The sequence below is a fragment of the Sturnira hondurensis genome, unplaced genomic scaffold, assembly GCF_014824575.4.
Source record: "Sturnira hondurensis isolate 20B ecotype Veracruz unplaced genomic scaffold, ASM1482457v3 Scaffold0004998, whole genome shotgun sequence".
Taxonomy (NCBI): domain Eukaryota; kingdom Metazoa; phylum Chordata; class Mammalia; order Chiroptera; family Phyllostomidae; genus Sturnira; species Sturnira hondurensis.
The window spans coordinates 2,437,041-2,453,672 of NW_028077629.1; the positions used below are offsets into that span (position 1 = coordinate 2,437,041).

General features: G+C 34.6%; 1 protein-coding gene across 2 annotated transcripts in view; it reads right to left on the bottom strand.

Moving 5' to 3' along the window:
• Positions 1–16,632, bottom strand: part of SMARCAD1 (SNF2 related chromatin remodeling ATPase with DExD box 1) — a 102,502-nt gene that overhangs the window by 15,539 nt on the left and 70,331 nt on the right. For both annotated transcript variants that reach the window (XM_037046095.1, XM_037046094.1), the window contains 9 exons: positions 11,467–11,557; positions 8,874–8,973; positions 8,075–8,134; positions 7,893–7,968; positions 3,250–3,385; positions 2,610–2,747; positions 1,332–1,427; positions 1,126–1,243; positions 798–919 (listed from right to left, as the gene is read on the bottom strand). In XM_037046095.1, coding sequence (XP_036901990.1) covers positions 798–919; positions 1,126–1,243; positions 1,332–1,427; positions 2,610–2,747; positions 3,250–3,385; positions 7,893–7,968; positions 8,075–8,134; positions 8,874–8,973; positions 11,467–11,557 — 937 coding nt within the window. The remainder of the gene's footprint in view (positions 1–797; positions 920–1,125; positions 1,244–1,331; positions 1,428–2,609; positions 2,748–3,249; positions 3,386–7,892; positions 7,969–8,074; positions 8,135–8,873; positions 8,974–11,466; positions 11,558–16,632) is intronic.

Genomic DNA, 16,632 nt, shown 5'->3' on the forward strand with positions numbered 1-16,632 from the left:
GAAGGGGGGGGGAATAGAACAACCGTAATGGTATAATCAATAAAATATATTAAAAAAAACTGCAGAAATTGGGTAAAGGTTATATGAGCAGAGGGTTTCATTATAGAATTGTCTCTTTTTTAACATGTTTGAAATTTTCCGTAATAAATTTAAGAAAATACAAATATAAGTTAAAAAGAAAATGGTTGCTTTCAAAGAGGACAGGTGCTAGAGAAGAATGAGGTAAAAATAAAGAGTAATGGCTAAAATTACAGACAAAATCAGGAAGAAATAAAATGAAAAAAAAAGGAGAAAAATGACTTACTAACCAGGCTATAAAATATGAGTAATCTTTTGATACAAATAAAGTAGAGAAGTACACTATAAAGTCTAGATCAAGAGTTGGTAAACTGCATCTTAAAGGGCCAGATATTAAGTATTTTAGATTCTGTAGGCTAAATGATGTGTTTGGTAAATACTCAACTTTGCCCTTGTACTGAGAAAGCAGTCACAGACAAATCTGAAACAAAAGGGCATGACTGTTAGAATAAAACTTTATTTATAAAAGTAGACACTGCCATATGTGCCCTAAGGCAATAGTTGGCTGACTCCTGAGGTGGAATGTCAGTCTGTCCTGGCTCTTATGTCCCACGAATTAGCTTGAACTTTGTCTTAAAGCCTATTTGTTTTTCTTAAATGGAGTTTGAATGGTTCATGTGCTCATTGGGTTCGATGATCTGACTGTTAGCCTAACAATTTAACCTCATGTTTAACAAAATTAATAGAAGTTTAGTGGTAGCATGAAATGAAATCTTTACCTTTAGCATAAGCTGGGACATTTCCTTGAGTTTTTCAGCTGTGTAATATTGGCGATGTAATAAGGGGTGATTGGCCATTTTTCTCAATTGCATCATGACATTGCACATTTCTGTGTTTTTTTCTGTGATCCAAAAAGATGCATTAAAAAAATACAAAAAACAAGCTCATAGCTATTTTTTGAAATATACCTCAATGCAAACAAAAATTTTTAAATTACTCCAACTAATTTTTCTTTAAATGAGTAAAGCCTACTATAATACGATTAAATAAAATGCTTCCCCAGTACAGGATTATTTTTCATGCAAAATTGTGAAAATCTGATTATACCCAAGTTATTGATAGATTTTTTCAATCTGCTGAAAAGACCCAAATAGAGTTGCTCCTGCTTCTCTGACATCACACACAACTCAATCTGATCTTTCTTAGGAGGCAGCTGCTTGAGAACCTGAGAAAGGAAAACAGTTTAAGTAAATCAATCAAAGAAAGAGAGATTAAAAAAACAATCTTAATAAATATATGCAGACAAGAGTTACCTCATCTTTTACTCTTCTGAGAATAAATGGTTTTATAATTTGTTTAGCGTGTGCTATTCTCTCCTTTTCATATATGCTTTGCTCATCTGCTGATTTCTAAAGTAAGAACACATCCTGTTAGAAATTATTTGCTTAAGTAATCATAATGACAATATTACACAACATAAAAATTTGAGTTGTTTTGCACAGAAACTATTCTAGATGAAACTTCGCATTTGAATCCCAGACTATAATCTACTTTTTTTAAAGCTCTGAGGGTGTTTTGAGGTTTCATAACATGTAATTGGGCATTCTGCTGAGGTAATAAAATTGAACTATACTTGTAGTAGATTAGTTTTCAGAAGTCATTACTAATTATTTAGAGAGCTTCATGAAAAAGTGCTGTGTGTGTGTGTGTGTGTGTGTGTGTGTGAAAGAGTCAAACAGAGAAGATGAGGGGAGCAGAGGGGAATGGTGTGGGAGAGATGGGTAAAACCCTTGTATTTATCTGTGGTAAATGCCCCTCAAAGAAAGCTAGTACAGATGACATAAATCACGTGGTCTAAAAAATGGGGATAGTTGTTAGTCAAAACCCATTAATTTTGGAGAATTTAAAAAGTGGAATTTTATTCTAAAATGTATAGAAATCCTCCATATCCTATGAACTGACAGGCCATCAAGTGAGAAAACTATATTAGTAAGAGTTAAAAAGGCAGTTAATTACAGTAGGAGAATATCACAGAAAATTCCTGCAAAATATGGGTGAACGGGAGTGTCAGGAATTTATAGATACATTAGTGTACTAAAGAATTTAGGAGTTCCTGAAGACTGGAATGTATTTATCCTAAGCCAGCAACAGAAAATTAACAAAATTTTCATCTAAAAGGATTTTTTATTATAACTTTTAGAAACTGTTATTTTTGTATTTATAAACTTTTCCTATGTCCCAGTATAGGAATTTTCATCTTTGCCCAGTTCTACAGTTTACCTATATAAAATGCTAAAAGAAAAAGCAATGATCAAACTATCCCCAAATATACCTGAGCTCTCCACTAATTTAAAATTGTCAATCTTTAAAAATTTAGGATGTTAAAAACCAGTATTTTTAGACACTGGTTACATAAGTTACCAATTCATTTCTCATTGTATTTTGGCTGATTTTCCAACTATCCAAGGATAGGAATATCAACTAATTAAATTTCATAGTATATATGCACCATGAAAACAATGAAAAAGACAAAATATAACATGACCCTGGTAAAATACAAATACTTGGAGAAAATATAAATTTATGCTTACTGTCTTAGAAGAAAACATTCTTCGTATTTCACTTGTGCTACTACTGAACATGTGTGGCATAACAAAATTCAACAGTGACATGAGTTCTAACAGATTATTCTGCACAGGTGTGCCTGTGAGCAGCAAACGGTTATTTGCCTGTGAATGAAGGTAAAATTAAGATTAGTATTTTTTTTAGAGCCACATCCTTCTTTGTCCATCCTCCTTAGTGGGGGAGAAAAATACTGAAACCATTATTAACAATGTAGCATTCTGTAATGAAAGATTAGTAATTTGGAAAAATTACCATCATGGTACTTTAAGACAGACTGTGTAAAACTAATGGTTATAATTTTGTAAGCAGGTAACTTGCATTCCCGGGGCACTTTTATGAGGTGATAAAGAAGATTATATTTAATATTCAGAGTTTATCATGATTAATTGAGGCTCATGAGCTATGAATGTGTTTTTACAATTTTAAGGGGTTGCAAAAAATCTGCAGAGAATAAGTGACAGAGGCGAAGTGGTCCACAAAGCATTAAATATTTCTTATTGGCTGTTTATAGAAAAAGTTTGCTGACCTGTGATTTAAGATACTGTATATTAAAATACATAATATGAAATGTTATCATCATTGGAGAAATTTACAAAATACTCTTACATTAATAGTCATAAGGTGCTGGTAGCGAATGGAGCCCATATTCTTCAGCATATGTCCCTCATCAAAAATTGCGTAATTAAGTTTAAGTCGTCGAAAGAGACTACGGTCATCAGAACTGCTGATTGCACAATTATACCTGTCATCAAAAGAAAAAAGGAATCTCTAGGGTTATACCTTTAAGAGCTTGGACCCTAGTAAGATTTAATGCTTTGTAAACTTATCTTATTTCTACACTTCTAATAGCCAGTATCTAAAAGACAGCACTAGTTAGTGCTCAAATACTAATGTACTTTATCCAGTAACTACTGATGCACATGCAACCAAGTTAAGAAAGCTGCCATATGTATCTAAAAGAAAATTTAGATGTTATACTTTAACCAAACTTCTACTCACCGAGGAAAAAGACAATTTTCATAACTTATATATGGTCTACACTTATGTACTTCACTTCATGAGCTATTATATTTTAAGCAGCACCAGAAAAAGGACATTAACCTAATGCATTTCTATCAAGAACATAATACTACTGCATTAAACTAGTAGATCCAGGAAATAACAGTTAATAGAAGTTAGCAGTACAAAACTACATAAAAAAACTGAGTCCATTTTATTAAGGAAAAGAAGAATTTTGAAAGAATTGTTCTTATCAGGGCCTCCTCCAGAAGTCAATAGAAATATACCATCAAAACCTACAGCTGGCTTCTGGTCAAGATGGCAGTGCAGGCAAACATGGCTCACCTCTTTGCACAACCACGGCAAAATTCCAACTAAAATAATAGACCCATCACTCAGAACCATTAGAAATCTAGTTAAACTGAAGTCTGACAACTACAGACTTAAAAAAACACATCCATTGAGACTGGAAGGAGAAGTGCAGAATGGGCTGGTCTCTCATCCATGTGTGGTGGATAAAAATTAGGGAGGGATATCTCAGGAGTGAGAAGTCCCAGCCCCACATCAGGACCCCTAGGCCAGGGTTCCAGTGACAGGAAGATAAATTCCCACAACTTCTAACTGCAAAAACCAGTAAAGATTGAGTTGGTCAGTGGAGAAATCGCTGGAGCCCCAGATGTTCCTCTTAAAGAATACACACATGGACTCACCTACTCAGATTCACTCCCTCTGAGCTCCAGTACCAGAGTGGCAGCTTGAAAGGCACCAGTGGCATATAGGGAGAGGATGCAGTGTCTGGCATCTGGGCAAGGAAAGGCCATTATCCCTTTTCTGAGCTTTCCTCCCACGGAGCCTCAGAGCTGGCAGGCTGGTGCCATATTTGAGACTCCATCAATCTGGGTTAACACTAACCTGCCTTGGAGATCCCCAGAGACTCCACCCCAGCCAAACCTACAGGTCCACCTAAGCTGACCTTTGTCTTGGCTCATGCTTCACCAACTTCCTAAATCCTACCAAACAGCTAACAGCTGGCCTCAGTAACTTCCAGACCCAGGACTAGCAGTTGCCAGTCTACATACAGCTTGGCTTCACCTGGAAATCTTCAAGCCCAGCACAAATGGCAGCCTTCTCAGACTGCTTTATAGCTCAGGAAGGGCAGATCCCAGGCAAAACATAGATGGGGGCTGACACTGGCCTGCACCACCTGAGAAACCCCAGGACAAGTGCACCCAGGGGACAGCTACAGAGCACTTTGGAGCACACCCTGACCCTGCACAGCTGATTCTCCACAGGGGTGGAAGTTGGTGGTCAGTGGTCATAGCTAATCCTTGCAGCTGACTGGCCTAGGTAAATCCCTACCATTGATCTACCAATAGCAAACAAGGCTCAACTACAAGAGGGTGTACTCAGCCCACACGAAGGGCACACCTCAAGTACCTAGCCTGGGTCATAGGGGAAGCTGTGCCACTGGACCCTACAGGACACCTACTACACTAGCCCACAGTACCACGACACAGAATCAAGGCAGCTCTACCTAATATACAGAAACAAACACAGGGAAGCTGCCAAAAAAGGAGACAAAGAAACATGGCCCAAATGAAAGAACAGATCAAAACTCCAGAAAAAGAGCAAACCAAAATAAAGATAAGCAATGTATCAGATGCAGAGTTCAAAACACTGGTTCAAAACTGAAATAACAATTTACAGGGAAACAAGAGAACACTGGATGAAGTCAAGAAGTAAATCAGTAATTTGGAATAAAAGGAAGCAAAAAAGAGCCAACAGAACAACAGGAACCAAAAATACCCCCCCCCCCCCAAATGAGGATAGTAGAAGCAACTATCTGAAGTGGGACAACTTCACGAAGTCCAACATTCATGTCATAGGGGTGCCAGAGAGAGAAGAGAAAGAGCAAGAAATTGGAAGTGTATTTGAAAAAAACAATGAAGGAAAACTTCTCTAATTTGGCAAAGGAAATAGACATGCAAGCCCAGGAAGCATGGTCTCAATCAAGCTGGACCCAAAGAGGACAACACCAAGGCACATCATAATTAAACTGCCAAAGGTTAAAGATAAGATAATCTGACAAGCACCAACAGAAAAGAAGACAGTTGCCTACAAAGAAGTTCCCATAAGACTGTCAGCTGATTTCTCAAAAGAAATTTTGCAGGCAAGAAGGGACTGGCAACAAGTACTTAAAGTGATGAAAAGCAAGGACCTACAACCAATCAACCTAGATTACTCTATCCAGCAATGCTATCATTTCGAATGGAAGGGCAGATATAAAATGCTTCCCAGACAAGGTAAAGCTAAAGGAATTGATCATCACCAAACCATTACTACATGAAATGTTAAAGGGACTTATTTAAGAAAAAGAAGATGATCAAAACTATGAATATTAAAATGACAACAAACTTACAACTATCAGCAACTGAATCTAAAAAACAAAAACAAAAACTAAGCAAACCACCAGAACAGGAACAGCATCCTAAGTATGGGGATCATTTCGAAGGTTATCAGCTGGGAGGGAGAAGGAAGACAATGGGGGAAGTAGTGTACGGATCAAGAAACTTAATGGGTAGGAACAAACTACACAGAGGGTGTTAAGAATAGTATAAGAAAGGGAGACGCCGAAGAATTTAGGACACTCAAATCTATGGATTTGAAGGAAGTGGGTGGGGGTAATTGCTGGAGGGAAGGAAGGTAACAGGGTGGATGGGGACAAAGAGGAAAAAATCGGGACAACTGTAACACCATAATCTGTAAAATATACTTAAAAAACCCTACAGTTAATATGCCTGAAATAACCTACATAATAAATGAGAGCATTAAGTTCTCTGCTAGATATTTACACTAAATAGCTACTAAGTGATGATTATTTGGTTATATTTCCCATCCTTATTTCTATTCTAACTCAAAATTTTCACTGATATTTCACTGTATTATTATTAATACTTATTTATAAGCTACAAATATTATAAGCTAGATATATCTTGGTAGAATTATCTTAAATATTACTTTATTATTATATTCAAAAGAAATGCTTTATATTTTTAAAGTTTATTTAAGCATAGTTGGTATATAATATTGCATTAGTTTCAGGAGGACAATATAGTGATTTGAGACTTTTACACCTGACGATATGATCATCTACTAATTCTGGTAATCATTTGTCATCATATAAACTTATTACACTATGGACTACATTCCTCGTCACCTTTTTTACCCATCTGCTCGTACCTCTCCCCTCTGGCAACCATCCCTTTGGTTTCTTTCTGAGTCTGTTTTCTTTTTATTATTTTATTTTATTTTACTTTTACTTATTATTTTATTAACTTATTTGATTTTTTTAGATTCCACACATAAATGAAACCATATGGTATTTGTCTTTCTCTGATTTATTTCACTTAGCATTATATCTTCTAAGTCCATCCTTGTTGTTGCAAATGGCAAGATTTCATTTTTTTTAATTGCTGTGCAATATTCCATTTTACATATAGGCCAAATGTTCTTTACCTATTCATCTATTCAAGGACACCTAGGTTACTTCCATTTGTTGACTATTGTTAATAATGATGCAATAAACGTAAGAATTCATGTATCTTTTCAAATTAGTGTTTTTGTTATCTTCTGATAATACCCAGAAATGGTACTGCTGGATTACAGAGATCTATTTTTAGTTTTTAGAGGAATCTCCATAGTTTTCCACAGTGGCTGCACCAACTTCTATCCCACGAACAGTGCATGCTCAAGGGTTCCCCTTTCTCCAAATACCTGCCAGAATAGAAAATTGTTGATGTTTTGAAAACAGCCATTCTGACTGGTGTGAGGTGGTATCTCATGGTGATTTTCGTTTACATTTTCCTGATGATGAGTGATATTGAGAATCTTTTCATGTCTGTTAGCCATCTGTATGTCTTCTCTGGAGAAATGTCTCTTCATGTCCTTTATTTTTCGTTATTGAGTTGTGTGAGTTGAAATACTACTTTAACTAAGAGAGTATTATTATAAAACTATACTTTCAATCAAGTGGACCAAACCTTTTTATAACCACTGTCAGACCCCTGATCTACAAACAAACTACTGCTATCTTGGTGTTATACATCAAACTTAAAAATGCCTGAATCCTCATAAATCCTCTGATTATTTTAGCTGCAGTGTTTAGAATAAACTTTCCTTCACATTACTATTTTTTTTAAGTTTGGGAGTGGCACAAAATTTCTTTCCAAAATGCTTTTCTCAATACTTACGTGGTCACTATTACATTGTACTCTTCATATTTACTATGAATGTTATATCTTATCTGTTTACGTTCTTCTTGAGAACCTAGAATTTAAAACAATGTACACACAATGAGTGTTCTGACTGCAATTTACTATATGTTAAAGTTTTAAGAAATTTTAACGTTAGAAGCAAAATGACATACTCTTACCATAGTAACAGAGCACCTTTAGAGTGGGGCACCATAAATTAACTTCCCTTAACCAGTTATCTACGAAACAAGAGACATTACTTGCATCTGCTGCAACAGAATATGTGTGTGCAGTAAAATGAACATCACGGATTGGCAAGTTTGCCCAGAAATTATTCTTTTATAAAATAATACAGGGTGAAAAAAAAATACACGGTGACTTTTAAAAAAATCACAGAGCCTTCCCAATTTTAATCTTGATGATTACAATTATTTTGAGGTTTTTAGATGGCATCAAATTAAGGGCAGAGAACCAAACATTGTATTTATAGGTGGTTACTGATTTCCAATTTAAAGAGATCTTTAAACTTGTTTTGGGGGTTACATTCATAAATACATTCTCTTAATCTATTCTATATCCAATCACTAGAGCAAGAATGTAATACTTATTGCAGAAGTACTTAATACTGTATGGCTTAATAAATGTTTAATTAGAAATTTAAATGCACTTAGTTTCTCTGTTATTAATATATTAAAATTTTTAATACTTATACATTAAAAATGTGTATTGCAAAAACAAAATAAATTGAATCAAATGATCCTTGATCATAATAATTGACCTATATTTGAGTTATTTTCTTTAAAAGTCTATACACCAATTAAACACACATACATACACGAAGGAGAAAAAACTGGTAAGGAGACCATGGAAGTTAATATTCACCTCCACAAATTAAGAAATCACACATACACACATGGCTTTCTTCTCCCTAAATGAAACAGTATACAGTCAAGTGTGGTTTTCCACAGCACAACAAACCTATTGTTGACGCTGGAACAACAATCAGATGAGGACCTTTATTACCCTCCTGATAGAGGTACGCCAGGAATGCAATGGCTTGAATAGTTTTTCCTAGGCCCTGAAATTAAAAATTCAAAATACAATATAGGAAATGTAAAAATAAAAAAAATCCATACAAATATTAGAAAATACAAAAGAAAATATCTATTTCTGGTTTTATCTGATTCTGGTTCTCAGTTCTCAATGACAGATACAAGAAACAAATCTCTGTATATAATGACAATTTAGTTTAATGAGCAAGATGATATATCTTAACTGCCAGTTAATAAGTAACATATATTAACATGGAAGAGCTTTGCACTGCATATACAGGATACAATTCTGCTATCTATATAAAGCATTATTTAATATATACTGGGTAGAATGAGAACGATGTTCCAATGACTAACTGCGGTTATACATATGCCTATTCTATTATGCAACAATTCCATGTCTAAGAATACATTCAGAAGACATGAGAGCGTATTTCCACAAAAAGACTTTGGTAAGAATGTTCATACCAGTTCTACTGTAATAGCCAAACTCTGGAAGTAACCTACATGTCCATCAACACAAGAATGGGTAAACAAGTTGTAGCATATTGACACTATGAACTACTATATGCCAAAAAGAAAATGCTGATACATGTAAAAACTTGTATGAATCTCGGTAACTTTGCGGTGCACCAAAAGAACCAGAAATAAACAGTATAAACTGCATAGTTCTATTTATATAAAGTTCAAAATCAGAAAAAATTAATATGGTGATAGGGACCCAAATGGTAGTGGTGATCAGGGAACTTTCTTGGGTGACAAAAATGTTGGTCTGGGAGGTGTTCACATGGGGATAAGTATATGTAAAAATTCACTAAGCTGAACATTTGTGACTTTATTGCAAGTAAGCCATACATCAATAAAGTATTTTTTAAAGAGAAAAATAAAGTATTTTTCTTTTAAGGGTATTGAAAAGTTTTAGCTCCTAGAGCTATTATTGTTTGTTAAGAACTGAATCCCCCAGCCCCAAATTCATGTGTTGAAACCCAACCCCCAGTGTAACAGGCTGCATTTTGAGACAGCCTTTAAGGTAGTTATTATGGTTAAATAACATCACAAAGGTAGGGACCCAGTCCCCATCTTAAAAGAAAACAGAAAACAAGGATGTATACACACAGATAAAAGGCCATGTGAGGAAACACCAGAAAGTTGGCTACCTACAAACCAAGCAGAGTGGCCTTAGAAGAAACTAAACCAGCCAACACCTGATCTTAGGACTTTTGGTATCCAGAACTATGAGAAATAAATTTCTGCTCTTAAAGACACCCAGTCTTCAATTTTGTCATGGTAGCCCCAATAGACTAAGATACTAACTTATCATAAACATTGTCCTTCAGTTTACAAAAACAGGTTCACATAACATACCTCATTTTATACCAAATATAATCTTATGACATAAAAACTATATTTTATTAATATTGGCTCCAAAAGATTAGGTTTTTTGGTAAGGAGTAAATAGCCCATGAAAGGCAAAGTTGGGGCCTAAAACCCAGATTCAATTCGCAAGTCCAGTTTTTATACAATTGTAACGTTCTATATTCTATATCTAATTGCTATACCTATTTCAAAATCCTACAGAGTTTATTCACTTTTCTATCAGATAAATGCCATCTTTATGATGTAAGTGTGGAAAGAATCAAAGCACTCAGGAGTACTATAAGTTAATTAGAGAACAAAGATCACTGTCACAATTTTTATTTTAGAAATCTAATACATAATACATAGGTATTCAATAAACACTTTAACCACAGAATATGATTCTTTCTTTAAAACAGTATTTTATTTATTTACTTTTAGAGAGAGGAAGAGAAACACCGATGGTTGCCCCTCACACACTGACTAGAAACCTGGCCTGCAACCCAGGCATGTACCCTGACCAGGAATTGAACTGGTGACCTTTTGGTCTATGGGCCAGCACCCAATCCACTGAGCCATAACAGCCAGGGCAAACATGACTCATTTTAAATAAACACTTTTTTTAAAGTATAGCTAGAAAGACAAGGTTAAATATCATGTTTCTATGTGACAGACCTGGAGTACTGGCTGTAATAAACCTCCCAAGTCTAGTTCAAGCAAAAGCAATCTGGGAAGAATATCACCTCTGAGACATCTAGTTAAAGTAAAATAGCTGAAACGTTGTTGATGAAGTTGCTGATAAATATATAAATTTATTTACTAACAAGGATGGGTATCTATGATGAACTTTAAGGCAGCTATGGAAAAGCACATATAGTAGTTTCATTTAGTACTTTACATATATATAAATTATAAAACATGTCTTTATTAATTTGATGATGAGACAGACAATGAACCCATATTCACTAGGGGTTGGAGGTAGTCTCTAACTTGAGACTTGTTAGTCTCAAGCTAAGACAAACAATAGGAAACTGGAAGGGCAAGAGGGATACAGACAGTGAGGTGAGGAAAGTAAACTACAGAGTGAACGGAAAATTTCATTTTTTAAATGACAGCAAAGATGCCACTTAATGACAAATCCGAGAAATAGAGTTATTACTTACCATTTCATCTGCCAATATGCCATTGAGTCCATGTTTATGTACCAATGCCAACCAATTCAAACCAACCTTCTGATAGGGCTTGAGTGATAAACTGATAAAGAAAGAGTTACCAAATGTTATAGATTTATACTTCTATTAGTTCTCTCACATGAGACTTAGATTTACAAGGCACACAAAAACTGGACTAGGTCTAATTTATTTTTATGAACTATTTATACTTACTTAAGAAAAAGAGCCCAAAATAGAATATATTTTTTATATTGTCAAATTTTATTCTGCATTTGTTGACTTAGTTCATCTGGCAATAAGAATTTAAAAAATAGCCCTGGCTGGTGTAGCTCAGTGGATTGAGCACGGGCCTGCGAACCAAAGGATCATGGTTCGATTCCCAGTCAGGGCCCATGTCTGGGTTGCAGGCCAGTTCCCAGCAGGGGACGCACAAGAGGCAACCATACATTGATATTTCTCTCCCTCTCTCCTTCCCTTTCCCTCTAAAGATAAATAAATAAAATCTTTAAAACAAAGAATTTAAAAAATATTCCCACATTCAGCCATAATGTGATATTACCAAAATAACTAAATAACTGCAGTATTAACTATATTTCAGTATAAAAAATTATACTGTCTGATTTGAATTTTAGCACAATAAAAGTATGAGGACAAAAACACAAGCATAATTTGCTACTCTCCCAGATTGATTTAATAAACACTTTCTGAATGAATGCCAAGTACCTCTCATGTCACTGGTACATGCATCTGTGTATTTGTTTGAATTATGAATAAATGTAAATTTGACAGACATCAACGAACATCAGAGAGGAGAAAGTAGCAGGCAACTGACAAAAATCTTTTTTGATTTGAAACAAGTAAACAAATTAATCCCAGGGAATAACTTGTTTGGAAAGTAATATGGAGCATTATAATAGATGAAAAAAAAGTTTTTTCTAAAAGTGTAAGTGGTTAAAAACTAGTAACAGATATGTACTGAGCATCTGTTATATACAGATACACACATACATCATTTTTAAACATCATCTCATTTAATCTTTAACATCCTATAAAACAGCTAATACCAATCATCATTTACACAGATGATAAACCTGAGGTTGCATAGCTACAAAGTGCATGGCTAAGGTTTTAACAAGGAAATCTATCCACTCGGGAGCTGGCTCTCCTCTCATTAGGATGGCATACGACCCATACACCTAGAAAACCTGGAACAAGACAATGGCTCCCAATCTCCAGCTTTTTTATCCTGTCCCCTTAGTTTATCTTATACCACCCTACCTGCCAACAGGGAAGGGGTCTGGACATAAGTATGGAATAATAAATGGTTAAAGGGTAGATTCTGAAATCAAGACACCGTAATTAGAAAAGGGGTAAAGATGAAGGATAGAATGACGGCTTTCTTAAATCAGAATCTGTTTCAACAATGAGATATGCAATACATAAAACATTTTCCACCTGAAAAAATTAAAAGTATACATGGAGGAAAATTGGTAGTATTGCTAAAGTCTTTCTGGTTCATTTTCAAGTTCATTGCTTTTGTGGACAAACCAATTTCTATGCCACTACAAAAGTAATAATAAATACTACACATTATTATAGATATTTTAACTTCCAGATCCAAATGAATTCTTTCTACTTCAGTAGTGGTAAGGATAAATGCTAATACTGGAATGTTTATAGTATTTCAGATACTATGCATCATTACTTCATTTAGTCAACCTTATAAAGTAGACAATATTATCATCCCAATTTCATGGATGAGGAGTTCTCTGGAACTCGTAGAAGCTAAGTAACTTGCCCAAGACCACACAGCTACCCTAATCCATCTGTGCAGTGGCAGAGCTGATATTCATTCCAAGATCAATCCAACACTCAGCCCCTTGCCACTAACACAGCAAACATGAAAGATCTCTCTCTCTCTGACCCACCCACTCAATGGTCTAAACTGAGATCCCTATTATTTTTGAGTCCTATACACTTTCCATGAAAATGATGAAACCTGATGAGGTGGGCATATTACATTCCTTATAAATGCATTCGAGGGCCAACATGCTATCCCATTATAAATCACAAAGAACCAAGAAGTGTTCCTAACAAATAAAAGTTATTACATTTCTTCATTACCTACACAGGTTAAAAAACAAGCCTATTAAAATATTCACTACATATAAACTTTAAAAAGTGATGAGCGAATTTTGAGAAGAATCTACTACACAGAATTTTTCATTCAAAATTTTTTCATCCACAATTGCAGCACAGCTCTGGTAGCTGTTTCAATCAGGATATTAAATAGCTTTGAAATATTTTTTTAAAAACATAAGTATTTCTATGTGTATATTTGCTCCTCTGCCAAATTTATCTAAATTAAAAGCAATGATATCACAACAGTGATGCCTATCACAGATTCTTTCTCCGGAATGTAAAAGGATCAATGAAAATGTAGTTTAAAAAGTCCTTCAAACCCAATTCACTTGTGACAAACTTTTAAAATAGGGCAGCTGTGTTCTTTCCCTATGGTAGTTCTAATATTTAGATGGTATACAAGCATACCTTCCATTTATGTTGACATTCTACAGTGTTCTCATTTTTATATCTGCACTATGTAAATTCTTATGTAATTTGCCAGGGTTACACAAATGATAAAAATTACACCCCAGACCTTCTGAATTAGTTAAGTATTCTCTTTCCAATAGGGGGACTATGAGTATCTTTCTACCTTCCCACTAAATAACCCATGATTTTCTAAGAACATAAAAGTAAATGAGGCAGCATGTTATTTTGAAGTTACTTCTTTTATTGGGGAAAATCCATTAAGAGTTACTATGATTTCCCCTGGCTGGCATAGCTCAGTGGACTGAGTAAAGGTAAAGGCTTGCTGGTTTGATTCCCAGTCAGGGCACATGCCTGGGTTGCAGGCCAGGTCCCCAACAGGGAGGCATGTGAGAAGCAACCCCACACTGATGTTTCTATCCCTTTCTCCTTCCCTTCATCTCTCTAAAAATAAATAAAATCCCTTTTTAAAAAAAAAGGTTACTATGATTTCTCCTCAGTATAAAAATTAAATTGGTTTTAAATCTCCTGTCAGAAAAACCCCTGGAACAGAAGAGGGGTATGTACACTGTATTAAATTTGAGTTTAAATGCAGAGAAATACAGGGCTAGGGAGCCTGGTTTGAAGTAGTTCATATGAAAGAGATAAAGGAAGCTAGTTGGCCAAAGGTTTATGGTCCATAAGTATGACATGGCTGCTGAAAATACTGCCACAACATTGACTTGTACTAAAATTAGTATCCAAGCTACTCAAATATTTACATCATAGTACTCTGAATTAGTCAAACCACACCTGCAGTATTGATCTGCACTCATGGCATTGTCAAATGGTTTCATAGTGACAGTTTAGATATAGGACAGGGAACTACCCTGTCAAGCTGAGGGAAAACAAGACCAGAAGAACCTTGTTAGATTTAGCCCAGAAAGACAGAACATATGATTAAGTATGTTTTATAGTGAACACTGAAAAATCCTTTCAGTTAAAAATTTTAATAAAATTTTAGATAAACTGCTAAAACTTGAGAGATGGCTACATAGCTACAACTAGAATAAAATAGAAGATGTACTAAGGTTTTTGTTTTCTTTTTCCCTTATTGTATATTGTTTTTAATGTCAGGTAATTTTAGTTTTGACATTTTAAAATAAAGTTATGAATGTAATGATTTTGAGATACATATGAAAAATCTTGTATTTTTCTTGCAAAGACCTTATTTTTAATGAGGAATTATTGTATGCCTGTATTTCCTTTATCTCTAAAAGGCATTTTCCTCCTATTTAATTATATAAATTTGTAATAGGAAATAAACAGTTAATATAATTTTGCTAAAAAGAATTTGTTAAGACTGGTTTATTCATCAGCACAGTCTAAGATGTTCCTTTGTGCTAATAAACCCTCTCGCAAGGCAAGGTGACTACTTTAAATGTCTGTATACTAAGAGGCACACAGCCATCTTGATGCCTGGCCAGAGTAACAAGTAAAACTGCTTGTCCATTTCTTACCTTCACTAAAAACAAAAACCAAGACAACAAATTTCACCCCCTAAAAGTGCATCTATAAATACTCTATAGAAATGATCTATACAGGTTTTTAGAAGTTGTACTTGGACTAGATCCAACTAAAAACAAACAAACAAAAAAACGTAAAGAAAAACTCCCCTACTTTTATTGTCTATTAAATATTCCATTAAAAATCCTCAATCTAATGGAAAGGATAGTTTATTACCTGATCATACTATTTACAAATAACAAGACTTTGTAAATATGAATTTAAGAGAGAAATTTTTAAAGTAATGCAATAAAGCACTTGATTCTTTAAAATCCAAATTATGATAAAGCAGACTCAACTGGGTAAGTCCTGTAGAGTGAAGAACTCCCCATATCCAATGCTGTAGAACAAGAAGGAGCAGCTCCAACTACACTTTTAGGAGATGAATTTGCTGACATGGCCATAGTTCTTTCTATGCAACAGAGAAAAGAGCTTCTTTGTGGGAACTGCATCACGTTTCCCTACACCATCCCATAGCACCCTAGAAGGGCACAGAAAAGATCGTAGCTTACTATTAAAGGCCAGTAACCACACCTTGACTTTCAATTAACCAATGATCAGCAAATATGCTTTGATCATGAACTTAGAAAACTACTAGAAGTAAATGGTCACTAACTAATTAATTTTAATGAGATCCTAGTGCTAATCTTATTTAATACCTATCAGAAATATATCCTGAACAGGTATAATTCATTTTTAAAGTTTCATAACACTGTGTAGTATAGACATACCATAATTCACTCTAAATATTCTGATTTTTGGAACTTAGATTATTTCCTTGTTTTCCCCACTGTAATTATTACCACAGTAAACAATTTTATACATTTTTTAAAAAGAAAGTATTCTGAATAGTTCTGAGTCCCCAAACGACTTAAAATGAAATAAGCTTTTAAAAGAAGTTCAAAACAATCTCTCACACTCTGATATCCCAATACCATGCAAAATGGGAGTGTTCACAATTATGGAATGCTATTTTAATATGTATTGACTGTTTGACCAATGTTTTGGTGAAAATAATTTGGTGACTATTTTTTGTAAGAATTATGACAAGATATTTACTGA